Below are 27038 nucleotides of genomic sequence, written 5' to 3' on the forward strand. Positions count from 1 at the left end.
AAGAAGGGGCCTGCACTCCCAGCATCCGCATAAACACGGCCTTGAAAGCAAAACTAAAAAATGGGATATTTCTTGTCTTTCCATCAGGAGTTCTGAAAACCCCACCCGTTCTGCGTCCTCCTGGGGCTCGGGCAGTGCTGGGGGACGACAGGAGAAGCCTGACGCTGCCCAAGCTGACACCAGGGCCACACGCTGCCTTCTCCAGCAGCTGTGCCTGGAGGCCACGCCAACTGCTCTGCTCTGAGTCAGCCGCTAGCTGTTGCTTCACTGACACAGATGTTTGGCAAGAATGAGAAGACAGAAATCTTCCCTCTGCCCGTGACTGCACAAGCTTCAAGAGAGACATCTTCCAACCAGCGAATTCTTGCAGTGACATCTCCGAAGGCACAGTGCTGCAGGCCAGTTCTCACCTGAGATGACCTCTCCCCCGTGGCCTTGTTTTAAGAAGGAGAAGACTGTTTTCTGATGATAAGCACAGTCAATGCAGGCCTGTACTGCTTGCTGCAGGACAACGGAAGCTCGAGCTGGTCCAAAATGGTCTGGCAGCTGCTGAACTTTCTTCTTGTCTAGGTGGGGCCCAGTGCTGCCGTTCTTGTTCAAGTAAATGCAAACTGCCAAGATGAGAAATGTGTTTGCCATTAACCCACTCAAGAAAGCAAGAAACAGATGCCTAAAATCCAACCTGAGAGATGCTGACATTTTAAGACTCTCAAATCACTCACAAAGGGGAAACCACCACGACTGCCGGTCTGCATCCTAACAGCAGAGCCCCTGAGAGAGGGGAATCACCTAAAACTCTTCCTGCCTCACACTCAGCTTCCAAGCCGCTGCTCTTTCTCCTACGCTCTCCCCAGCACTCCAGCTCCCAAAGGCAGGCTGCAAAGCGGTTCCCATGCCAGCCGGGTAAGGCGGCTGCAGTGTTCAAAGGAGATGAAGGAACACAGCTTCCGCTTTTTAGGGAAACTGCGTTCTCTAGGTTCCTCTGAAAAGTGGCCAATAATGTTCTGGGGAAACAGAGGGCTCAGCCCATATCCAGCGCTTGACTGAACATACAAAAAGCAGCTTTGCATCAGACTTTCCTGCCCAGAATAATCTTCAGCTATGTCTCACAGCTGTAGCAGAGCATGTACTCTGCACTGCTGCTCCTAATCCTCCCCTGCTCCCGCTTGGCCCTGTTTGCATCAATAACCTGACACTCAGCAGTTGTTCTGCATCCTGCTGCAGCTTCAGCAGCCGTGCCTGGCACGGTTTGGGAGAGCTTGCGCTCTGGATCAGCAGAGGTGCTGCGCACCGTACTGCCTCGGGGCTCGGTGGGCCATGAGAAGCGCCCTTCGAGAGCTGCGGAGGCACCAGCATGCACAGGGTATCGGGGAAAGGGGTTCCTGCGCTGACCAGATGGACTCGCAATCTTCCTATGACTTTGTTATTTCCAAAACAGACAGAGGGATAAACGAACGGCTGCTCCGAACTCGTGTGCCTGTCTTTTCCTCCCGACACACTCTGTATCAGGCCAGCCTTTCTGGAATTGTAATGTTTGCTGGTTTCTGGATTTAGAACGAAATAGGAATACCTCAGTGTGTGACTTCCTGACTGGTGCAGCTCCTAGCTGTGCAATCTTGTCAAGAATGCGGTCTGAGACCCTTACCTGTGGGAGCCTGCATGGCAGAGCTGGGGATTGTAGCAGCATCCTGGGGCACAGTGCTTGTGTCTGGTTCTGGGGTACTGGTTGTTGGAGAGGTGGGTGCTGGGTTCAGCAATGTCCTAGGTTTCCTCTGCAGAAAAAGAGGAGATATTTCTCCTTTTATCCCTGCTCTCCTTTACCACCCGGGATCGCTACACTCTCTCCTTTGCATCCAACAGACAAGGCACTGTGGAACATGACACACTTCTGATGGTGATGACGGGGAATCTCAAGAACCTAGTAATCAATACGTGTGTATTTTATAAACCACAATCCTGAAAAAAATAACAAGCCTGAGATCTGCCACCTCTGCTTGACTCAGACTAGCTACACACCACGGATGGAAGAGCTTATTCCACCGTTTGGCCATCCTGTCATGATCACAGCATCTGCCATGCTACTTCACAGCTAATGCAGCTCCAAAGACACAGTTTTGTGATGGAAATGATCTTCAGGACACAGACATTCTCTACAGCTCTGGGGTGGGACTCTGAGGGACATTCCCAGCCCACATATCCCTTTGGTCTCCTACTTGCTGCAGTCACACAGCCAGAGGCTGAGACAAACGTGCACAAACACACGCATGCACCATCCCATGGCAGAACTTGCAGCACCTGCTTTTCACCCGCCTGCGTCAGCATCAGCTTTTACCTTACTGCCAGGCTTGGGGCCTCTCTTTCTGGGAAATTTCAAAGGCTCCACTGACTTGGAGGGTGTAGGCATGGGGTGGTGGATTAGCGCTTTGGTCGTTCGACCACGCTTCTTCCCTGTTTTGCGACGCCTTTGCCCTTGTTGATGCCCCAAAACAGTCTTTGTGCTACTGTGCATGCTAGGTTTCTCCGAGTTTACTTCGGAGGCAGGTAAAGGGCTCTTTGGAATCACAACTGAAATAAAAAGAGAAAAAGCAAATATAATTAAATCAGGCGAGAATCAAAACAAGAGCAGCCTCCATCGTTAAACAGTGTCACATGGAAAACCCTGGAGTATTCGCAGCCCCCTGAATGGAGGCTACTGCTCCCCATGCCAGAATAAAAACCGAACGCACTGATCCTGGGTTCAGCACTCGAGCTGTGGGACACTGTGGCTTAGCCTGGATGGGCTGAACTCCAGAAGGATCACGCTTTCAGCCATACCTTCCTTCCTGAAAATAACCGGCACCTACACCTCCTCCTTCTGCGAGTGGTGACCTGCCAGCAATCGTGTAACAGGCACTGAACGCATTCCTAGGAAAAGGATTGGTCAAGACCTGCCTGACAGTCACAGAGCCAGTGCTGTGCAGAAATTCCCTCTTTCAAGGCAAAAAGTCAAATTTGTTCTGTCCCTAAATTACCAAGGAATTGCAGGGAAAGGTACCAGCTCCATCCTCCATGCCTGCAAGGACTCCTGCTCCTGGCCCTGAGTAACAACTCATCTCATCTGCATCAGCTGACCTGCTCCTCTCAGAGGTAAGCGAAGTGCCACCACACGGTCCGTTCCTTCTTATCTCTTCACGCTTGCCATGACTAAACCAGGTTTTTGGCATATTTGCCCCAAATCCCCTGAATTTTGTCATTCATCTTTCCCAAGTCCTGCTAAAGGCTAGAGTTAAACTGGCTCAGCTCCGCAGACCAACGTTTCCCTCAGATTTAAACTTCTGATAAAAAGAAACAAAACAAAACCCTCCTAGATTTTGAAAAACACACAGTGACCTTTAGGATGTCTTGTTTCTCAGACCTGGAAACCTCGCTGTGTTTTCAAGACGAGGGCTCTGAGTTAGAAAAAAGCCAACCACTCTTGAAGTGACGAGCTTTATAGTTAAGAAAGAAATCTCGGCAAAGGAAACAGAGCGCACTAAAAGACTGATACCAGGATGGCATGTAACCCTTACAGGGGCACAACTGTGGGAATGCACAGGGATTTTTCAGGTTTTTCTAACGAAGGTTTTGGGAGCAGTTACAGTGAGCAAAGCCTCACTCCCTTGGCACAAAGGCATCGTTTCCTGCCGACAGCTCAGAAGCAGCAAACTGAGACAGGTCCAACTCGCCAAGGTCTGGAGAAGATCCGTGGGCTGTGAGGCAACAGCAGCAAGCCCCGGGCCAGGTGAGACTGCAGGCACAGGGCAGTGAGCTGACAGCTCTGTTCACTGAGTCGCTGCAACCTGAGCACAGACTGCGCAAACCGCATGGCTGTACAGGGAGACCTGTGTAAGGCCCCCTCACTGGCAGCTTATTTTGGGCTTATGTGAACAACTACTGGAGGTGGAGGATCCTGCTTTGCTCTTCTGGTCTGACTCCGGTCACTAGCTTTGACCCTGGGGTACCCTGTGCTCTCCACAGGGAGACTGGGTGCGAACCAGCCGCCAGGTCCGAGAAAACCTGAGTGAATGGTTCAGTCAGGCAGCTTGAAACCAGGACTGGTGTCACCTCACAGCAGGACTAGGTGACTCCATGTGAGCAGACACGCTAGCCAGGCACTCCTCCGGGTCCAAGCTGCCGTCGGGACTCCCAGCCTCCAGCCACGCGGGTGTTTCTGTCTCATCGGCAGCGACAGCCGTGCAGGGGCAGGAGGGCAGATGGAGCCGACCCCCAGCTGCCAGCTCGGTGCCACAGCAAGACCGGGGGCCAGGGCATGTTTAGGAGGCAGAGGTCAGCAGCTATGGCAGAGAAGGGCCAGGAACACCAGGTGCCACCCCTCCTATTGCCGGCAATGACCGTGGCCACTGGCAAACCCTGCGTACGCCTCCACTCGCTGCTGTGAGATGATGAACTGTGTCCCTGCCCTACCACACTAAGCTCCTGGGTGTTTCTGTGAGGAACCTGCAGGAAAAGCGCAGTGCAGAATGTCCCGCCGTTACCTTTGGGTGGTCTACACCCATCCCAACCTCCCTTTGCACCAGTGCAGGTAACTCGGTGCATGGTGCATCCAGGAATTGGCCCTGTTCTGCCTGACCTGTGGGCACGGCTAGATTTCTGCTGCCCTCAATTTTGTTTTAGTTTTATGTTTATTTCCTTGCTCTTGTGCATTAGCGTTCTGGATCAGACGCCAGGGAGAAGTACAGAGTCAATCAGGGATCCATCTCACTTCCCAAGCAATGTCTTCTTTTTGTGTCAGGCAGACACAGAGAATTGTGGTAGAAATAGGGTTTTACTGCTCCTTGTTTGAGATGTTAACAGCAAGACTACTGGCAAGAAAAGGAATATGATAGCTCAGGGCTTCTTACAGTCGATGGGTTTCCAGGACAGTGAGTGTCACCTGCTACAGGTGACAGCCGGCACCGAGCTGTGCTGGTGGCGAGGAACGGCACAGGCAGCGCAGGCGCTGGTCGCTGAACCACTGTGCCTCCAGCCTGGCACGTGCCCAGCTGAGCTCAATGGAGAAATATTTGTATGGAAGGATTTACTAGAATCCCACAAGTCCATAGAACAAGGATAAACACAGGCAAAATGTTCCGTACTTTAAAAAAAACCCCTCTTAAACATCAAAAGGATGTGCAAAACAACACAGGGGGCGTTTCGTTTGCAACGCGCACCAGTGCCGAGCGTCTAAACCGAGCCGTGCCACAAGGAGGGGTTGCTAACCTGGAAGAGAAGTTGAGGATTCTGCCGACAAGCTGTGAGGCAAACACAGGGGCTCGGTTTTACCAGGGAAACACCCACAGAAACGGTGCAGTTGGGAAGTCGGGATGCAGTAGGCAGAGCAGCTGAACCGCACCCTCGGCTCCCAGGCTGGGACCACGTCACAGACAAATTCCAGTGCCAGGGAAAAGGCGACTGATGTCAGGTGAACTTCTGGTGTGCGAGCTTTCACTGTATAATTTTATAATAAAAAAAATCATTTAATCTTTTGGTACAATAAATGCTAGAAAGATCTATTGTCCACTTCAACCATAAAGCTATTACAGGTAACGTCCATTTGCCAGGCTCAAAGAATCCCTGCTTTGTCCTCAGAGCAATAAAAGCACACAGCTGGCTGCAGGCAGCCCACACGACAGCAAACCTCACTTCACTCAGCCACACCAGAGGAGCTTCCACCGCACCTGCCGCCCCTGCCAGTGCAGCCCTGCTGCGGCCACGGCTCCCGCAGGGACGGAGGAGCTGCTGCAGCTCAGAAGGCTGTTCCATGAAACAGGCTGAGTTACATCTCAACGTGCAGCCAGTTCACGGCGTAAATACACAGAAAATGACCCAGATTGTTGCTTTGTGCCTGACGGTATTGCTGAATACCATGCTGAATACGTTGCTGGATATGCACTGATGTTTTTTTCCTGTGGCTGCTTCAATAAGCCTGATACAATGCAGAGACATTTTTCTGACCTGGAGTGATTTACCAAAACGAAGTCTTATCTTCCCATGATCCAGTGCCATTCAGCAGACTCACACGGCTTTTTGTTTGATTTTAACCAGAATCTGAGAAAACACCAGCCCGTGCTAATTCATTGCCCTTGGCCCTACCAGATGTACCCGAGTCGCACGCAATCGGCGTGACGAGGAGACACCAACCCGCCAAGAGCAGTCGTACCACCCGCTGCACCCGCGCAGCCCCAGAACCACAGAGTTACGGCCGGCCGTGCTGCTGGCTCCTCTCCGAGACATTTATAACTGCTTCAGTGACTGGATGCTTCCTAAAGGAGCCTGAAGTTTTTGCCAGGTGCCTGTTACTTTCCTTCGGGATTTCAGCCTCTGATGTTACAAGGATGTGACCAAGAAGCACAGGACTGTGGCGGGAAGGAGAACTGCAGAGCACTCAGCCCCGCTCGCACCCACCCGACGCCCGAGGAGCTCGGCTGTACTCAGCAAGCAGGCTTATCTCACGGCTGCAACCACTGCTCACGTACCCTTTCAGTGCCAAAAGCTTCAATTTGTTGCACCTTATTCAGCTGGTGACAGTGCTAGCTCAGCAGTGAGCATCTACCAGGGACATCCTCACCTTCTTCTTCCTCATACTGCTCTCTTCACCCCACAGTGAGCCACTGAGAGGAGCCCAATTTTCAGAAAGTGAAGTGAGGTCCTCTTACTTAAAAAATCAACAGTTTGCTGTCACTGAGAAAAGCGGCGCCTCTCTGCCCCGCAGCTTTGGTGCTCACACAAGTTCCGAGCAACCTAATACAACTCTGAGGCTAGCGCTGCTTTAGGCAAGGAGTTGGGCCACTGAACCCCCGGCAATCGCTTCTGACTTGAATCATTGCGATCTGAACTCACGGTTAATCATTTCAGGTCACTAATGGAACAGAAAACAAATCAACAGAAGTTTTCTGCTGATGGAACTGTCTTGCTTTGGGTCACAGAGGCATACAGCACAAGGGGGGACCCAGAGACCCAACATCCACACAAGTTGGGGACCCCAGCTCCTTGTTGAGCCGGCTGGCATCGAATCAGTTTGGCTGTAGTGAGAAACATCACCCTGAAGATGCAGGATCAAACACTGCTGAACTTGGAGCCAAAGAAAAGCCAAGCACCACTGACTGGACTATTCGTCACTGCAGGATTAGTTTAAAAAAGAGTCTCGAGCTTCCTGCAGAAACAAAGAGACTTGACAGGGAATTCCAGACTTTAGGTTCTATTTCCTAACCCAAATGTCCCTTGCCAGCTGACACATGGCGCCGGCGGCACCTACAGCCGGTGACTCAAACTGTTACTCACAGGAGACTCTGTGAGGGTTAGCCAGTATCAGAAAGCAGAATCTGTCACTCATCAGCTTCTCTCAGGCTTGTCACAGCTTGAAGAAGACAAAATTATATCCTTTGGGATAAGAATAACAACACATAGGAAAATACGGAACAGAAGAGTGAAGATGGAGACCAGTTTCCTGCCTTTCTCTCCAAAACACCAGCTATTTAACAGTTCGCAGTTCCTAACAGCTGCTGGACCACAGCCCCAGGATCTCAATTTTACCTGCTAAGGGCTACTCTACTCTGAGATGCAGCCACAGCTCACACCCCTTCTCTCTAGAGATACCAGTAACAACCATTACAGAGTCCTGAAACACAGGGGGTGGTTCTGGGAAGACTGAAAAAGCCATTCCTGTCCATCTATGCCCTGTAGGCCACTCCTCCAGTGGTTTTTTGGTGCTCCAGCTGCCCCTTGTCCCTTTTCCAGCATTGCACGTTCAGAGGCGTGACCCAAAGAGATGGGTTGGAGCGACACATTTAAGACAAGCAAATTTGCCAGAGAACAAAAGTTTTGTTGAGATCTGGCTGAATCCTTCCCTGGATGCAGCAGTTCAAACCCAGACATCCTGACGGCTAGAGCTGGACAGGAACCAGAGCTCGGAGCCTGTCTCAGAGTGAGATGTAAAAGCTTCAAACCTCAGCAATTCTTCCCAAAGCAGAGACCGTTGTCACTGGTGACCATGGGCACGACTGAGACCTAAATATGGGCTCTGATATCTGGGCCATCCCGAGCTCTCAGCAGGCCAGGCAGATGTAACAGGAGAAAATGTCAGAGACGTTCTCATCATCACTTATCTGAACTCCGAAGATGCACATTCTCTTTACAGAAGGTTTGTCTAGTTTCAGCTTTCAGCTACTGAAACTCGTTGCCGCCTTCACTGGAAACCATGAGGTGCTTTATTCGCTGATCCCCTCCCAGACCTCACTGGCCAGTGGCTACAAGGCAGCAGGCATGCAAATGCAAGCCCGTGGTCCCTAGAACTGCTTCTGTCCTGATGGTCAGGCTGCATTTCAATGTCTGGTTTTGGGCAGGACACCCACAGGCACGCAAAGAACTTAGAACTAAAGAAATGTCGTAGGCTCTGAATGCTCATCATGAATGTCCCGTTTCTTAACAGCTTAGAAATCAGCAAGGTCTGGAGCAGGAATGTTCTTATTTTAATTGTCTGCATGCACTTGGATGAGCTCTGTGCACTGCAGATGTCCCTCTACGTCCCACTGGCACAAGCTGTGGCATTTTTACAGTTGTTTTATTTACAAAAGAACTAAAAAAAAAAAAAGGCTCAAGAGTCAAAAGCTATTTGCTTTTTGCACAAGTCTTACATTTACAGCTCTCAAGGCAGCATTCCTGTGTGCCCTAAACCATACTGGCAATTACACCTGGCACCTTCCGCAGGCAGTGCAGCCAGGGAGCTTAAAAACCTTCCCAGGGGTTCACTGCACCTGGCAACACATCATAGAATCACAGAATGGTTAGGGTTGGAAGGGACCTTCAAAGGTCATCTAGTCCAACCCCCTGCAAGGAGCAGGGACATCCCCAACCAGATCAGGTTGCTCAGAGCCCCGGCCAACCTGGCCATGAACGTTTCCAGGGATGGGGCATCCACCACCTCTCTGGGCAACCTGTTCCAGTGTTCTATAACTCGCATTGTAAAAAATTTTTTCCTAATTTCCAATCTAAATCTACCCCCCTCTATTTTAAAAGCATTACTTCTTGTCCTATCGCAACAGGCCCTACTGAACAGTCTCTCCCCATCTTTCCTGCAGCCCCCTTGAGGTACTGGAAGACCACTATTAGGTCTCCCCGGAGCCTCCTCTTCTCCAGGCTGAACAGCCCCAGCTCTCTCAGCCTGGCCTCACAGCAGAGCTGCTCCAGCCCTCTGATCATCTTCATGGCCTCCTCTGGACCCTCACCAACAGCTCCACGTCCTTTTGATGCTGGGGGCTCCAGAACTGGACACAGTACTCCAGGTGGGGTCTCACCAGGGCAGAGCAGAGCGGGAGAATCACCTCCCTCGACCTGCTGGCCATGCTCCTCTTGATGCAGCCCAGGATGCCGTTGGCCTTCTGGGATGCAAGGGCACATTGCCGGCTCATGTTGAGCTTCTCGTCCACCAGCACTCCCAAGTCCTTCTCCTCAGGGCTGCTCTCAATCCATTCCCCGCCCAGCCTGGATTTGTGCCTGGGATTGCCATGACCCAGATGCAGGACCTTGCACTTGGCCTGGTTGAACTTCATGAGGTTGGCACGGGCCCACCTCTCCAGCCTGTCAAGGTCCCTCTGGATGGCATCCCTCCCCTCCAGCGTGTCGACGGCACCACACGGCTTGGTGTCATGGGCGAACTTGCTGAGGGTGCACTCTATCCCACTGTCCATGTAGCCGACAAAGATCTTGAACAGGGCTGGGCCCAGCACGGACCCCTGAGGGACACCACTCGTGACCGGTCTCCACATGGACATTGAGCCGTTGACCACCACTCTCTGAGTGCGGCCATCCAGCCAACTCCTTATCCACCGAGTGGTCCGTCCATCAAACCCATGCCTCTCTAGTTTAGAGAGAAGGATGTCGTGTGGGACAGTGTCAAAAGCTTTGCACAAGTCCAGGTAGATGGTGTCTGTTGCTCGTCCCTTGTCCACTGATGCTGTAACCCCATCGTAGAAGGCCACCAAATTGGTCAAGCATGATCTGCCCTTGGTGAAGCTGTGCTGGCTGTCACCAACCACCTCCTTGCTCTCCATGTGCCTTAGCATGGTTTCCAGGAGAATCTGCTCCATGACCTTGCCAGGCACAGAGGTGAGGCTGACCGGCCTGGAGTTATGCGGGTCTTCCTTGTTCCCCTTTTTAAAAATCGGGGTTATGTTCCCTCTCTTCCAGTCATCGGGGACCTCACCAGACTGCCACGACTTCTCAAATACGATGGCCAGCGGCTTGGCAACTTCATCCGCCAGTTCCCTCAGGACCCGTGGATGGATCTCATCAGGACCCATGGACTTGTGCACCTTTAAGTTCCTCAGATGATCCCGAACCTGCTCTTTGAGTACAGTGGGCGGTTCTTCATCCTCGCAGTCCCTGCTTGCACCTTCTACAGCTTGGGTGGTGGGACAAGAGCTCTTGTCGGTGAAGACTGAGGCAAAAAAGTCACTGAGAACCTCAGCCTTCTCCATGTCCTGGGTAACCAGGACACCAGTTCCCTTCCGGAGGGGGCCTACATTTTCCCTGGACTTTCTTTTGTCCCCTACGTACCTATAAAAGCTCTTCTTGTTGCATTTTATATCCCTGGCCAGATTCAGTTCTGCCAGGGCTTTGGCCTTCCTTACCTTATCCCTGGCCACTCACGCAGCCTCTCTGTAGACCTCCCAGGCTACCTGTCCCCACTTCCACCCTCTATAGGCCTCCTTTTTTACTTTCATTTGATCCACGAGCTCCTTGCTCATCCACGCCAGCCTCCTGGCCTTTTTGCCCGACTTGTTCTTTGTCGGGATGCACCTCTGCTGAGCTTGGAGGAGGTGCTCCTTGAATACAGACATCGCCGAGACGCTGGGCAACACAGCGACAGCCGGAGGCTCAGCGACTCGCCTGGAGTGTCAGAGCAATAACAGTATTGCAGCACATCCCAAATGTCCTGCCTCTAATGACAACCACACGCAGACACGGGAAAAAGAACAACGGAAGACTGCAGTCGGTGTTGCTGGAGCTGCAGACTAGAAAACCCCTACTCTGGACCTGCAGGATCTGCTTATACGACTTGAACCCCAGAACTCACAACCCAAAAAGACCCCTGCGTCACCAAGGCTGCCCTCCTGTGCATCACCACCCATCCCATCCACCCAGGCATTTGCTAAACCCAATAAATTAATTTTACTCAAGCACAAAGTGCATCTGGCTAAAACATTTTCTGAAAGAAAACGGAGGATTTATCCAATAACACAGCCCCAGGAGGAACTTGACCTACTGGGGCAGTGTCAATACAGCTTCTGTAACGGAAACCCGGCCTTGCCAACCTGGAAGGGTCTGGACTGGTCAGTGACCACGCAGATGGATGTGACACAGCCTACCTGCCTTTCCACAAAGCCTCTGAGATCCACACCAAAGGCTTTTACGAAAACTAAAGAGCCGTGAGATAAGAAAGAAAGTTGCTATAGGGATAAATCAAGGGTTAGAAGAGGTAGGGGCAAACAGTCATTCCTGCGGAGGGAAGAGGTCTACGTGGAGTGCACACCGATCCGCAGCGGGATCTGCACTGCTCAACGTATCCATGAGTGACCTGCTGAGGTGATAAGCGAGGGGCAGCCAGGGCTACGCTCTGCCTTGCCCCGCGGCGTGCCAAGAGCCACCCCGAGTCTGCCCTTCCCCGATCCTGTTAAGAAAACTCTTGGATCAGAGTTCCTTCACACCGCTTCGACTCTTCTGCTTAGCACACAACACTAAGTATCTTGTCATGTTTTTAACCAGTTTCCAGCATCATTTCAGAGACAGTAACTCTTATACCTTAGTAACTCAATAACTTAGCAGTTATTGACGCTTTATTAGGGTATGAACATGTGTGTGCAGATATTCCTCAATGTACGGTGAAAGCGCTTTGAGAGCGGCACGGCAAGCGTTACGGACGGACAACACAACAGACGTAGTCATTAGAACGCCCTGGGGGTCAGCGCCGTCCCCATTCTGCTGAGGGCAAAATAAACAGAGATAAGTGACTGGCTCATGATCAGAGCCAAAGCCAGCGACAGTGCTGCGAAGAGCAAGGCTGTCCAAATCGTCATCCTCAGCAAAAGTCATTTTCAATTTAGTGCTGAGCACACAGATTTACTTCGTTCCAAACCCCAGGTCTTAATTTGTCCCTTGCATGGGAAAGATATTAACTGCTTTGTATCCACTGGGTAGCATTATCAAATGGATGAGTAAACTGAGTCATGCATTTTATTTATTTATTTATTTATTAAAATACTGCAAAGGCTAGCATTTGGAGAAGGGAAAGCGGCACCACGTCTGCCACCACCGGAGCAGCTTGTAAGCCCCTCGTGTCTCAGTAATTTGCTGTGGAACATCCGCACAACCAGCCACAAACGTGTCACGCTGCCAATTCTACGGCTGGAACTTGAAGGAGCAGCACAGCCCAGCTTTGTCAGCCCCTCTTTCCCCTGCCAGCCCCTCTTTCAGCTCCCAGAAGGCAAAGCAAAGGAGCAGAACATGCTGGGAACTGACCTCGCACAGGCATTTATACCACAGAGAAAAACGGCAGGTCTGGACAGCGGGGCTGGCTGAAGGGATCTAGCGCGCAGAGCTGCATTGCACAGGAAGCCCTCAGCAGAACGAGAGCCCGCAGCACAACAGCGCTGTTATTTATTCTGCACAGCGTATCCTCACCGCCCTTACAGAAATACTTGTGTGAGCCAGTGTCCAGCAATCTTCGCAGCCCAGTTTGACACAGCTGGTGGCCTTGGCTTGCACTCTTTGTGCCAGCATTGTTCTTTAATTCTCCAGTGCTCAGATAACGTAACTCTGGGCCCAGTTCTGCAAGGCCAGCTAGATGCTCCTTTGCAGGAGCAGCCGAGAGCGCAGGGGCCACCAGCTGCCCCAGTCTGTCTGGAGCACAGCTCCTTCTCCCAGCCCAGGTACCAGGCTGACAACAAGGAGCTGCAATGAGCCTACTGGGGCATATAGCTCAAATGTAAAGGACAAGCAAATGCCAAAGCTGTCTGCAATCACCCTCTTCACATCCCATATTAGCAGTTTTCCTCCTGTGCCCATCCCTCTTATTCCAAGTAAACTGGCTGCAACACAACCTGGGTTCTTGCTTGCTGTGATCCCCCGATCAGTCTCATCTCCTCCAGTCCACTGCAAAAATAAAGCTGTTGTAACAGTATGTTGTTTTAATCAGCTATGAAGCAGCTACGGAATTAAAATAGAGAAATTCTGGACTACAAAAAGGAGACGAGAATTGAGCCGGGCAGCTCCAGCATGAGAAAGCTACCAGCAGAGCTGAAACCCAAGCTCCTGACTGAGGGGATGCACGAAGCAGTGAAAGAAGACATACGGGGGCAATCAGGGAGCTCCAAGAAAAATGCAATGCCAATATTTACTGGCAAAGTCAGAAAAAAAATCAAGTAAAAATCTCAACTTCAATACTCAAGCTTCACTTGATCACCCTAAAGCCAGGCTGAGATTGTCTCCTGTGCGACAGTGCCCATGGACGCATGGTGAGTACTCCAGGAGCAACCACAAGAGCCCAGCTGTGACCCCTGGAGCTGTTCAGATGGTACCTGAGCAGAACTGGCACCTTTAGTCCTGACACAGACACCAACAACACAAACAAACTCATTTCCACACCTCGGGAAAACCATCATACTGCAGCTCTTCCAGGCTTAGCGCTTCAGGAGAGGCCATCGGCAGAGCACGGACCCAGAAGTCCCTGGGATGACTGACACACGTCTAGTCTACACAGCAGTCCTCAAGAAAACCCAGAGCCACGGTCTTGGGAAGCAACCAGCCTGCAGACTGGGAAAGACTTCAGCTTGTGCAAGGACTCCCAGGCCAACCTGCACTGCACCTGCAGCAGGACGGAGGTCACTAATTTCTTCACAGATCCACAGCCTGCAGGCGGTTTGCAACGGCACGGCTACGCTGCTATTTATATCCAGCGAGCTCAAGGACCTACGTTCAGTTAAAATACGCGGCATGAGAGGCCACCACAGTCAATCTGCTGACTGATCATGTCTTCTGCCCGTGGGAATTAATCACCAGTGGGTTTCCAAAACCCCGTATTGAGAACGGTTCTGTCCTCGTGCCGTATTCAGGCTATTCAGGACTGTTCCTGGGGTTTCTGCTGCTTCTGATCTTCTCTGAAGCTCTTTTTTTAGCTTTGGCCTCCTGGTTAAATATTAGCAGAACACCTTCAACATACCAGTGCACAAAGAACAAGGAGACTGCCAGGTGCAGTTTATTCCACCTCTTGTTCTTTTTTAAAGCTGTTCAGAAGTTATAAAAATACTGAAGATCAAGAGGAGAACTGTGACAAGCTGCAAAGGTCCGATCTTTATAACAAGTGGGGCTGTATATTCAGTACAAAGTTCCTAGATCCAATAAAAACGCACGCCATGGGAACATACACTTGTTCGCCAGAGCCAGAGCTGCGCTCCACAGCATTTACTTCCCCTCTCCAAAAAAATGGGGAGGAAATGAAAAAATGAAGAAACTACCCAACAGGTCACAAGATGATGATATAATGTTCTTGCTCCCATGGAGTCATTGTGAAAAATCCCACCAAAAGTTGCCCATTTCTCCCATGCGCACAGACACTGCTCCATCCCAATAGCCATGGGCAGCCTTCACAGACCTTTGTGAGAAGAGCCTGGCTGATGGTTCTGGTTCCTCTGGCTCTTGCCCACATCAGAAGCGGCATCCCTACAAGGGACCAAGCTCCCGTCACCCCCGGCTTGCATGTGTGTGCTGGTGACGGGCAGAATCTATGCGTGGAGCCCTAAATCCTCAATGTGAAGCTTCTTAGCACCATTTAGCACACTTATCTGCATGGGAAACTGCGCTCTCCCTGTACACCAGTGTTAAGGACAGGCTGGGGGACGGTGGAAACTCTGCTTTTCCCAGGTCAGCTCCTCTTCTCTGAGGCTCCTGCCAGCCCAGAGCCATCACACAGTAACACCAGGTCTCTGACACGCCAGGTTCACCGCTCCCACCGAGCCACGGCTTTGCTGTTTGCTGAACCACCGGCGCTGTCAGCAGCCAAAGAGCGTCGGGGGGCAGCACACCCTCCTGCAGCGCAGCTCTCGTCCAAGCCCCTAGACTTGCAAAGCCAAGGCGTATTCCAGGACGCACATCCGAACCGAGCCATGACTACTGTGAAGCACCCTGGCTCTGTGCTCCAAACAGCTCAAGAGTTTTTCTTGGGATCTTCCGATAGCAGTCTCAGAGGCAGCAGCACACAGGTACTGCACGTGCAGTAGACTCACCGATAAAAGAGAAAACGCTGAACTTTGTGAAACCTTCTCCCACCGTTGGTACATAAGCTGTGCGGTCCCAAATCCAGCCACTCTGACACACAAAAGTCATCCAGCTTGATGTACGAGCTCCAAATCCCAGCTCAGTCCTGAAGTGACAGTAATTCATATTTTTCCACCTCCTTCAAGCAATAAAGCGCAGGAGCTCACCTCAGTGTTACCCTGGCAGCTACTCCTGATGAGGGTCCTCCACCCACTGCCGTGTTCTCGCCCCAAGTGAGGAAGAGAAACCAAGCAACACAAAAAATAAAAAAATAATCATAAAATACACATTACCTTCACCCATGGGCAGAAAATCTAGCGTCTGATCATCATCTTCATTTGAAGACACCAAGCAGTTAACCAATAAATCGCATGGCAGCAACAGTGGCGAGAGATGAAGAACTTAATGAACTTTCTATCCAGGGCTAGCATTCTGTGCCTCTCTGTCACCTCCTGGAGTTATTGCTCCGGGTACAGCACCCACGCAAGGGCAGGCCAGGCCCCGCCGGCACGCTCCGGGCTCTTCGGCAATGCGGGCAGGCTGCGTAACACACGCAACAGCTGGTGAGTCCCAGAGTGGATGTGAGCTCCACTTCAGCATATCCCCATGGTTACTATCTAAAACTATTAACTTCTGCTTGCTTTGAGAGAAAGGCTCTCAAGGCGGCCAAGCCCAGGGAGAGGGAGCAGTGTGCTGACGGCTGGCAGCAGATCCAAGTGAAGGCAGGCAAGTCAAGCGCCTGCTGTTTGACCGCGCTGAGCACCGGGTCTCCAGTGCCCTTGCTGCAGCTCCCCACCAGCCCTGGCACCGCGGTCGGGAGGACGTGCTCTGCATTAGCTCTCCCCGACCTTGCTGGGCATGGGGCCCTCTCCGCCAGCTGGGCTGGTGCCAAGGCAACTCCACTCCTCCAAATTCCAGCACTGAAGCTGCTTCCAGCTCTGCCTGCCCAGCCTTAACGCTTTCATTGCTGCTCCTCTCCCACACCCAGCACAGCGTCACCCCTCTCTCCATTACAGAGCGTCCAGAAGGGCGGAAAAGGGTGTAATGGACCCACCAGGGAACTCGAGAGGAACTCGGCATCAGACAGAGGCATAGCCCAAACAGAGGAATGGCGCAAGGACCTTCTGAGTTCCAGACTTCGACCGCAATACCTGTGTCTGTGGGCAGGCTGCTGCAGGCTGTGTGTCCCTGCATCCTTGTTTTTAAGGTTAAAGTAGGGAGGTACTTCCAGCAGGGAAGTACTAAACACGGGCAAGGAAACTTCTGGGACACTACTAGAGTGGAGGAAGTGTGTGTATGCATGTCAGGCATGGGTTAAACCTGGGTTTCTCAGGACCTGGAAAATGAGCTGCAGGAGAGACTGTCCCTGCCATTGCATCTTCCAGCAGCAGCACTGTTGGGACCACCACAGAGCTACCAGCGCTTAGCTGTAAGAAGGGCTTCTGAGAGGTCCTGTAAATGTCTGACGTTTTGAGGCAAATCACAGCTAAAGTTCCTGATACTGTAGCATAAACCCCAGAAAAATCCATGCATTTCTTTGAAACTTAAAGCTAACGCTTAAATAAAAGAGCTCTACAGGTTTTCTTGTGTAAACACCCAGATCTTGCAGAAGATCTCGGATTCCTGCGCCCACAAGCAGCATGTATAGGCATAAAGCCCCGATCCCATCTGCTCAGTCCCTTTTTCCCAGCCTGAGTCCCTTTACCTGGCGTAGTGAGACCCTTCAGAGCAGCACCTCCCCGAGGGAAGAGCTCAGAGCTGGCCGCTGCCTTGCAGAGTACCTGAGAAGACCTTGGTTTGTTTCCTCTTCCTCCAGGGCCTCACAGCTCTCCATCCCACAAACCACTTCACAAAGGAAGATAACTTCTCATGGATCCTTTTCCAATGTGTGTTTTCTCGACTACAAAGAACTGAACTTTCCTCTGTGATCGGTTGTGAAAACCCAAACTTCCCATGAATAACAGAAGCAGACACATCTACTCTCCTGAAGACCAATGCTTGGCTGATGGGCGATTTCCCTCATCCCACCTCTCTGCTGAAGGCTGGTGGCCCTGGAAACCACAATCATTAACCAGCCTCTTATCTCTTTCCTCTTTATTCTCAGTGATTTTTATCACAGTCTTGTATTTCCCTCTTCAATCCATTTTGCCCTGAACTTTGGCAGCAGCACCTCCATTTGTGTGTGCATCTCTTACTCTCTTCTTCCATGACTTAAAGTAACCAAGCAACAATCTCAACTTAAGCAGCAAGGTCGATCCTAAATGTTGATTTTCTGTACTGTTTATAATGGAGAGGGACTCTGCAAAGCAGCTTTCCAAATCTGTGTTCCACACGTGTCAGTGACCTGAGAGCAGGATGGTTTCTGTCCTGTTTAAGAGCCAGGAAAGCTTCAGTTGCTCACAGACTCCCCAAAGAGCGGGAAGTTTAGAAAAAGTAAAAAAGTTTTTTAAAAGTACTCTACTGGTTTTGGCTGGGACAGAGTTAAATTTCTTCATAGTAGCTCGCATGGTGCTGTGTTTTGGCTTTGTGATGAAACAGTGTTGATAACACACCTGTGTTTCAGCTGTCACCGAGGCGGGCTCGCACAGCATCACAGTCTCTGTTTCTGACGCCGTCCCACCAGCGAGCCAGCTGGGGCTGCACAAGAAGCTGGGAGGGGGCACGGCCACGACAGCTGACCCCAACTGCCCAAAGGCCAATTCCATACCGTATGATACTGTGCTCAGCAGGAAAAGCTGGGGGAAAGAAGGAGGCAGGGGGGACATCGGAGTTACGGCGCTTGTCTTCCCTAGTCACCGTTACGCATTACGGAGCTCTGCTTTCCTGGAGATGGCTGAGCACCTGCCTGCGATGAATGAACGCCTGGCTTTGCCTTGCGCGTGCAGCTTTTGCTTCTCCAATTAAACGGTCTGTACCTCAACCCACCTGTTTTCACACCTTTACTCTTGCGATTCCCTCCCTCATTCTGCTGAGGGGGTGAGCGAGCGGCTGGGTGGGGGCCCGGCTGCCCACCGGGCTCACCCACAACAGACGACCCACGTGTTTTACTCCTTCAATCTCAGCTTTCCTCCCAATTTACATCTCTACCCAACATTGCTGCAGTGCACAGACTCGTACGCTCCTCACGCATGTCACAACTTAATCTAAACCTTGAAGCTCCCAGCTTGAGAAACACCAGCTACCTCCTGCACGATATCCACTGCAACGTCAGCTGAGCCACTACATGACTCAAACGGAAAAGCACGCCGGCCTGGCAGATGTGGATAATTCCTTCCCTGCTCAACACACCTTCAGGGTCTTCTGTTGAAAAAAAAATCCACGTCGTTAATAATGTGCACACAAGTATTTTGGCCTCGCTTTTGTGGACTGCAATATCTAAACACGGGGAAACACCATTCTCCTCTGTTTTGCTCTAATTCTGAAACTCTGACCCCGCCATGCATTAGGAAAGTCCAAAACCGTTGCAGTATGTTTGCATTCAATGCCCCACGCAACCTTAACTCAGCTGTTTTATATACACGTGCTGTGACCTATCCGTGTTTCTCAATCAGTATTTCTCTAAGATGACTGCTTGAGTCAGGAAGCACAGATGTGCCAACAGCTCTTCCGGAAACAGTCAAAAAAAGCTAATTTCTAAAACTCTGAAGTAAACCCACAAATCATGAGCACCTCCTGTTCAAGGCACCTGCAGAAACCAGTAACACAGTCTGCCCTGGAGCAGAGCTCAAAGCTGCCATCCAGCACTTAGTTTAAGAAGTCCATTTCACCTCAAAGCCCAGAACATGTGTTTAAGGGTAAAAAAGCATGCGTGTAAGAGGCATGAAAAAACATCTAAGATGCTGTACAGTACATGTGAGGAGTGGCGTGGGGATTCCTGTCCAGGAGAGCCTCGCTGGGACAGGTGGGAAGCCAGAGGAACTTGCTGCGCACCCACAGAACCCCCCTCCCTTTGGGACAGTCACAGGGACCTGCCTTCCCCCACTGCTGCCAAGCTGGCGCAGAGAAGCTGAGGATTCACGGGAGGAGCTCCGCTGCACCTCACCTTGCTCCGCAAGCCCAGCAGAGCCGACCTCCAACCCAGCCCACAGGCTGGCGCAGAGCAGAGGGGACCAGGACTGACCGCACACGTAGGCATCCCCAGAGCTACGTTTTCCCTGCAGCGCGTGTGTAGTCAAACCGCGCGGCTCCAGGCTGTGCTGCATTGAGAGAGGAGCTCCAGGAGACACCTGGGAGCCTGCAGCCATCTGGCCACCGGCCGCGACGGAGCACTCCCAGCAGGCCACCGCACAGACAGCACATCCTGATAGCAATGTAATTACCAACCTGGCGTGCAGAGAACCGCTCCTCCTCGCCGCCTGACCTCCCTTTCCTCCCTTCAGACACATATGCCCCTCCTGAAAGCTCCCCTCGGTGTGGCTGGCCGGGCCCCAGCTCCACCAGCACCCTACCCAGCTGCCCCAGCTAAGCAAACACTGGTGGGAGTGGGAGGCCCCAGAGCTGGAGAGGGGATGTGCCTGGGAGAAGCCCCACACTCCTCCACCTCTGCTGGCAACTGGCAGAAGGGACAGATTAGAGCTGAATTAAGTTACCAGCATTAAATAAACATGCCTGGCCTCTTTGAAGTTCTGCTTCCCTTGAACATGAGCTCATTTCACGAGGCCTTTTTCGCTCAACCCCAGGAAGCCACCAGTCTCGATGGAGTTAACTCTTTGCAACACTTCGCAGCTCCCCATGGCATCGTACCCTGCCAGTACCCATCGGCTCAGGGCAAGACGATCAGTCTGGTACGTGAGGAGATCTTGGTATAAACTCGGTTAGCACCGACGTCTCTCCAGGTCTCCCTGATTTAAGGGGAAATCCCAGCAAGGAAATGGAACCTCCTTGACTCCAGTGTGTGGTCCTGCAGGCTCCAGGCTGGCACACTGGGAAGCTTTACTGCGCCGGGTGCTGTGGGTCGGATGGAAATTCTCACCTCTCCTGGGAAGGCAGCTTCCACTTTGCTCCTAAACCTTCCACTCCCAGTTTACTGCCAGGAAAGCTCCCATCCAGCACAAGCCTGTCTTTAGCCACCCGTGCAGTACCTGAGAAAGACCTTGGAGATGCTGGGCAAGAACCTCTGACTCCAGGGCACCGCTGGAGAGGTTGGCCACCGGCCAGGAGGTCCCCAGCAGCTCTGCAGAGCCTGCGGGGCGGCAGCGGGTGGGATGCAAACAAACAGCAGGAAGCGAGGGAGAGGCTGAGAACATCAAGGCCAAACGTAGAAATGATAAACAGCAAGGGTACCTTTCAATTCCCAGCCACAGCAGAAATCATCTCCACCCGAGGGGAGCCCACAGCTTGGTTTGCACACAGGCCGCGTCAGGCAATCCACCCTGCCACCAGCCTTGCAGCACGGAGGACAACTGGCTCACATCAAGGGACACCACGAAGGCACCAGCCTGACAGGTTAGCACAAGCTGACCCAGGGTTTTCAAGAGGAACACTCTCATCAGAGAAATGCCTTTCCTAAGAAATCCTTCAGCTCCGGCAGACAGGTTGCTCTCCTGCTTCTCATTTCATTGACAGGCACGCGCCAGACTTGCCAGCCAGCGAATGCCAGAGGGATGTGCGCGGGGACAATGTCAGCTCTCCTGGTCCTAAACACAACTGCAATGCTAGCAATCTGGAGACACATCTGAAAATCTTAACAGACAATGCTCGGGCCTTTGCAAGGCAGAAAGTTCCCCAGTACCACTCCTAACCAACAACCACAGTTCTAGGAACAAGGCGAGTACAACCTGACTCAGAGCTGCTTTTCCCACATTCCCAGTAGAGATCACAGCATGAGGCAGAGCCAGACAACTGTCCCAAGTATCAACAGGCGCAGTCCTGCAATTTAATAGTTCTCATTATTCCTTTACTGTACCCACAAATAGCCCCGTCCCTCTGTGAAAAAGTCCCTAGGGATGTGCGTTTCAAAGACACAGGAAAGAGTCCAGGGAAACTCCTGAAGAGGAGCAGACCTCAGCAATGCTGTACAGCACCACCATCCCTCCAGAGAGCCATCATCCTGCCCGTCTTTAGAGACGGCTGTTCCCTAGCACCTCGACGCCAGGCTGTTACACTGCTAATGGGTACGATCATCTGTGTCTTTACCACGCATGAAACAGTACAAGAAAGCCAGACAGGACACCCAGATGTCCTTGCTGTTAGCCTCTGCCTGGTTTGCTGCTCTTTGAGAGCTGAGTGGAGGAGGAACACAGCTAAGCAATAACGTGGGCCTTACCTTTTGTTCCAGGGGGCTGCAGATTATCTCCAGTCAGCGAGCACCAGCCTACGGGAAAGATGTCCCGGGAATCATATCGGCACCAGTAATCGAAGGCACCTCTCCAGCCATCAAATGTTATGAGGACCTCAGAACCTCTCACCTCCCCAATGGTGGCCGGGCAGATGAAGTGAGGGTTCTTCCTGTCCACTGCCTCCAGCTTCATACCTGTCTTGAAGAAGTTTTGGGATGGAGATGGTGGTTCCTACAAGGAGAAGTTGAAAATGGGCTCAAAGAGGATATGCCAGTGCCTCCCTAGACTGGGGCCGTCCCCTCCATCAGCAAACTCACCGTCACAAGCAGATGCAGAAGGGAGCTAGTGGGATGGATTTGAACCCCAATTAGGTGTGCACATGCTGGCCTAGCTACGCAACCACCTGCCCTTTATGTCAAGAGGCAATGAAGTCCACCACTGACTGCTCTGCCATCACCTGGCTGTTGGACCAAATCCAGACAGCGCTACGTTAACACTGTGACAAGTGTCACACCTGTGACAAGTCTGTCATGCAACACTGGCTGAAATAAAGCTCCAAAGAACAGAGCCTCTGTAGGATACCCTCACCTTGTTATCTCAGAGCAGGAAAATCTGAGATATCACTGTCTCTCTCCATCGTTCTTCCCCCACCTTCAGCTTTGTGAGAGATCTGCTGTCCCTCCTTATCGGGGGCTTGCTCTTCCTAGTCTTTCATACTTGAGATACACTAAAGCCGCACCAACTACACCACAGCACGCGCCTCTAGACTGGCGTCTGTCTCTCCCTGACTTCACTACGGGTGTGAGAACACAAACTATGAGAGCATAGTTGCAGTGTTGCCTCCCAGCAATATTTGCACTCCTTGCAAGCTCTGGCACACTAAAATGTTTCAGAGAGGTGCTGACTTTCACATATTACATTCCTGACTTTGAGCAGCACCTGCAGCCCAAGTGAAAAATAAGCACATCTCTCAAGCCCAAGCGCTGAGGCCCAAGCCATGCTCTTAGTAGACCTGTCTGCATCTCGACACTGCTGGGACCCAGCACTAGAAGGTAAGGATCTGTCCTAGAGAAGCAGCACTGTGGCAAAGCTGGGCAATGTTCATCTCCTCTGGGATCAGCAGATCTCACACGAGATGCCAGCTGTGATTTTTGTGCTCTGCAGTAAAGGGGACATGCCAGAAGGACGTCTTCACAAACAGTACAGCAAAATACCTTGTGAAAAATCCGGACAGGAGCCATCTCTGCTCCATTCAGAGTCTTCAGAAGGAACATGGGCCAAGAGGAGGCATTCAGCCGAAAGCCTGCAGAGAAGGAAGCAGAGATGGAGACTTTAAGGCTGTGGGGACCACCGGATCCAGCAGCACATGCCTGCTCTGATGAGAACTTTGCAGTGGGCACGCACTGTGATCCCACACCGTCCTCCTCAGGCTGCAGAGTCAGGTTTGACCTTTTCCAGAAACTCCGAATGCGAAACATTATGTTGTTGAAAAGAAACATCTGGAAATGGATGTTTGGCTGCAATATTTGCTTATCATAACAGAAGTCTGTACATAGACCATACAGGCAGAGGAATTTGTGCAGCACTAGTGCTGGCAGCTTCAGTGATCCTACGAGAGGGGAGACATGAATCACCAAGTGCGCACTCAGGCTATGAAACTTCTTCCTTAATCTCAGCTTCTGGGTGGCCTCCTCCACTCCTCCACCTTTTAGAGTGAGCTGCAGGCAAGCTAACCTGAAGAAATAAACAGGCTATGACTTGGCTGGAAAACAGATTTAATAACTACAGGAAAGGATGGCAGGTGTTGGCTCAACATGTTCTATGAAAAAAAAAGTAGAGAAATAACAGGAAAGGGCTTATGGGAAGAAAAAAGCAAATTCACACACTCGAGTCTCTGGCACTGAGTACAACTGCACAACCGACAAAAGTCTCCAGACATCACAAAACACCACTTTTGCTAAATATGCACCTTCCTCTACAGGCAATTCCTGCTGCTCAGCTGAGCACGGCACTGCACTGTCTGCACCTGCAGTGTTCTGAAGGTAACCCTGGCACTGCAGCTACACGGAGAGCACCCCACGATGATCAACACGGCAAAGTTTCGCCAGGGCTGAAAGGCAAGAACTCAGCTAACTCAGCACAGGCCACCCTGCCAGCCCTGCAACTCTGCCAAACAGCCTGGAAAACGGACAAGCCAGCCGCAAACCTCGGGCGATGGGAGAGGTAAGCTCCCAGAGGGGCAAAGGGAACATTTCACCTGGGTTATCTGTGTAAAGCGGGGGCGCAGCAGCAGGTGTGGAAACCCAGAAAAAGCTACAAGGAGCACAGAAAATCCTTGCTGCATTTTCTGGGCCCTTGCACTCTGCAGGCAGAAGGGACAACTGCAGAACTGTTTGGTACCTGTCTTTATGCTGGGTGCCAGAGAACCACTCTTGTCTGGCCTAAGGCAATACAGATCAGAGCTGGGCACACAGACTTCTTCCAGACTAAAAACTCTCTCCTCTGGCACTGTCAGAAATGAGTTTTGCTCTGCAATTCGGTTACAGTTATTGCCATCTGCTGGCAAAACCCAGACAAAGCAGAGGAGGAACCCATCTCTGCCAGCAAGGACAGGCACCCATGCCTCATGGGCAGACAGCACAGGAGCTCAGCTGCGTGCTGGGACCAGGGTTTCAAAGAGATGTCTGGAAACGGACAGCAGCATGAAAATAACACACAAAAATTGGCAGTTTTAATGTTAATAGCTGCAGCAGGTTTTGTCTGTAGCAATTCTGAAGGGAAAGGGTATCATTTGGCTCGCACACACCCAGCTTTGTGTGGTGTGATGCGCCAAAACATGCACCTGCCGATGCTCCTTCTTTCTTCAGAAAGGTCAGCCCCAAGCGTCCCTTGGCAATTTAAACCGTACTTCCACCAAAGCTCACAAATGGTGCTCCAGCATAAAACAGGAATAAAAATATTCCTAACTCAAGGTATCCTATTGAAGGTTTCTTGCACTACTGTTACTATAGATCATCTTGGTATTATTCAGGGATGTGCTAAGCGAGAGAGATATTTACGAAGACACTTCAAAAAAAAAGGGCAGCAGAATGCAAAAGCAGGTTAATCTTGCTGCTTAATCAGGAAAGAACCACCAAATCAGCTCATCATTTGGCTAGTGTAAAAAAAAAAAAAAGATGTGTGTTTAACTGAAGACAAGACTGGAAGAAGTATTCGGCTGCCCAGGTTATTTATAAAGCTGTAGCCAAGCAAAATTAAATAAACAGATGAAATATCACAAACAACCCTTCAGATGAGACAGGAATTAAGTCACTGGGAACGTTTTCAGACACGTTTCCTCATCTGATCGTCTCCAGCTAAGCTGCTATTGCCCCAAAGACACTTGAGCACAAACACACTTAGACAGCACGAATGAAAATTTAAATGCTTTTGAAACCACAGTGTCAGGATTAGCAGTGATACAGCAGATGCCTTAACCCTAATTGCTCTCTTGGTTATTCTCTACATCAAGATTTACAGATCCCCAGCAAAGCACCTCCATCCAGACACCAGTACACTGCTCCGCATGAAGGGAGAGCGCAGGGGAGAGCGCTGACGGATGGCAGCCGCTCCACGTCAAGCACGCCTGTGAGATGGCAGCGCCCGCAAGCAGGCTCAGAAGCCTACAGCAACGGGCAATGGCCAGAGATTAAGCTGTTGCTAGAGCTCCGTGCCATCACCGCCTGTGAGACTGCGTGGTGTCTCCCAGAAAAAAAGAACCTGGATTCGTTCTGTCCTTGCACAGGCAATCACCCAGGAGAGGCCATGGCAGTTGCTCTGCCTTCAACGCTACCACTCACGCTCCTGGGTCAACCAGGTCTTGGGGCTGCCCCTCATTTGCTTGTGTCCCCTCCGGGAAATGCAGCGGCTCTGGCATTCTTTCACACAAATGGGTGGAAAATGTGTTTTTCCTTTGAGGTACACAGGCAGAATTTCAGAAGGCATGAGAGCATGGTGAGCACGTGCTAATCCTGAGCTTGAGCTGCAAAGAGTGCCAGCAGCTCACTTAGGTGCAAAGAGCTCTTTCATCTACACTGTAAAGCACCTTCTTCTCCATGCCAGAAGGTCCACGTGGAAACACAGACCTGGTCTGTTCAACAGCCCAAGCTAACAGGGCTGGTCTACATCACAGTGGTGGGCAGGGGCAGTCCATGGGTCTCTGTCTCAAGCACAGAAATGTAAAAAAACCTCGGGTTTTTCCCTCGGATAATGCAGGTGCTTGTTGGACAGCTGAACTTCAGCTCACCCAGTGGAGGCTGCAGCATCCCTCCATTCTTCTCACAGTTTCCTATGGGCTGGATTTCATTAGAGTCCACCAGCCGCCAGAAGTCATTCTTGTTATCGCTGCCATCGAGGCGCAGGCGGAGGCGTGCGCCCGTCAGACCCACCACCGTGGCAATGCAAGTGGAGGTGGTGTTCCTGGGGTCCTGGGCTTCTAGTTTCATACTGATCTTGAATTCATTTGCAGGTGGAGTGTATGACTGCAAAGAAAAGAACAGGGACCCAGTTAGAGAAAGGATTTCCAATATATGCACCACCTCAATCGTAAAGCTTAAGGCCCATGAGTGTCAAAACTGATTCTACCGAAGACTGACAGCATCCTTCAAGCACAGCATGGGAGCAGACACCACAGAGCAGCCAAGAAAGTTTGGTGAGTCCTGGCAGATCTATGACACAGATCACCGTCTTTCAGTACCGCATCACCTACACAACTAGACCTACCCTTTTCTCTTCGCCTTCTTCTCAGGAGAACCACCCGCCCGACCCACGACCCAAACAGACACTCCTCTGTGCTGCTGGCCCTCCGGCTGGACCCAGGGGTGCCACGCCAATTCACTCCTGGATCCCCTGTACTCAGCACTACCACCTCTGTGCTCAAGTACCCAGCGCATGGGGGAGTGCTACTACATTAACAAAGATCTGGTGAATTCTAATGAAAATCTCCTTTCTAGGAGACTCCAAATCCTGGAACACAGCCTACTCAGAACATTTTCTGCAAGACCCTGTGCTCAGCAGAGAGAGGAAATGTTCTTGTGTTCCCATCCATGCACATCCAAGAGTAAAGTCTTCTGCGCTATTCTAACATGTCCAGCGCCTGAATGTATCTTTTTTATCTTCACTTCAGCAAACTTAGATTTCTATTAAGTCTCTGATATCCTGAAGCATCGTCCTTGCCAAAAAAGGGGCCTATTCCAGGCACAGAACTGGGCCTGGACCATTGCCCTTGGCCTGTCTTGTTTTCATTCACCCTCTTACCTGCTTGAAGCAATGGGCAGGAGCTGGGATGGCACATGTCTCTTTCAGGTATTTCTCCCAGGTGAAGTGACCTGAGAAGAGAAAAGAAAAGGATTCAAATAGGAACTGACAAGGAAAAATCTCAGAAGAAGAGATAGC

The 27038-nt window shown here is 51.3% G+C and overlaps 1 protein-coding gene across 11 annotated transcripts in view; it reads right to left on the minus strand.

Moving 5' to 3' along the window:
* Positions 1–27038, minus strand: part of SCMH1 (Scm polycomb group protein homolog 1) — a 72268-nt gene that overhangs the window by 16905 nt on the left and 28325 nt on the right. For 9 of the 11 annotated variants that reach the window (XM_086764863.1, XM_086764864.1, XM_086764860.1 and 6 more), the window contains 7 exons: positions 26901–26971; positions 25891–26125; positions 22820–22908; positions 21593–21836; positions 2333–2565; positions 1646–1772; positions 411–611 (listed from right to left, as the gene is read on the minus strand). In XM_086764863.1, the coding sequence (XP_086620989.1) occupies positions 411–611; positions 1646–1772; positions 2333–2565; positions 21593–21836; positions 22820–22908; positions 25891–26089 (1093 nt within the window). In that variant the 5' untranslated portion in view covers positions 26090–26125; positions 26901–26971. The remainder of the gene's footprint in view (positions 1–410; positions 612–1645; positions 1773–2332; positions 2566–21592; positions 21837–22819; positions 22909–25890; positions 26126–26900; positions 26972–27038) is intronic. The other 2 variants (XM_086764861.1, XM_086764865.1) reach the window with 2 other exon arrangements.

The sequence above is a fragment of the Chlamydotis macqueenii genome, chromosome 22, assembly GCF_036417535.1.
Source record: "Chlamydotis macqueenii isolate bChlMac1 chromosome 22, bChlMac1.mat, whole genome shotgun sequence".
NCBI classification, from domain to species: domain Eukaryota; kingdom Metazoa; phylum Chordata; class Aves; order Otidiformes; family Otididae; genus Chlamydotis; species Chlamydotis macqueenii.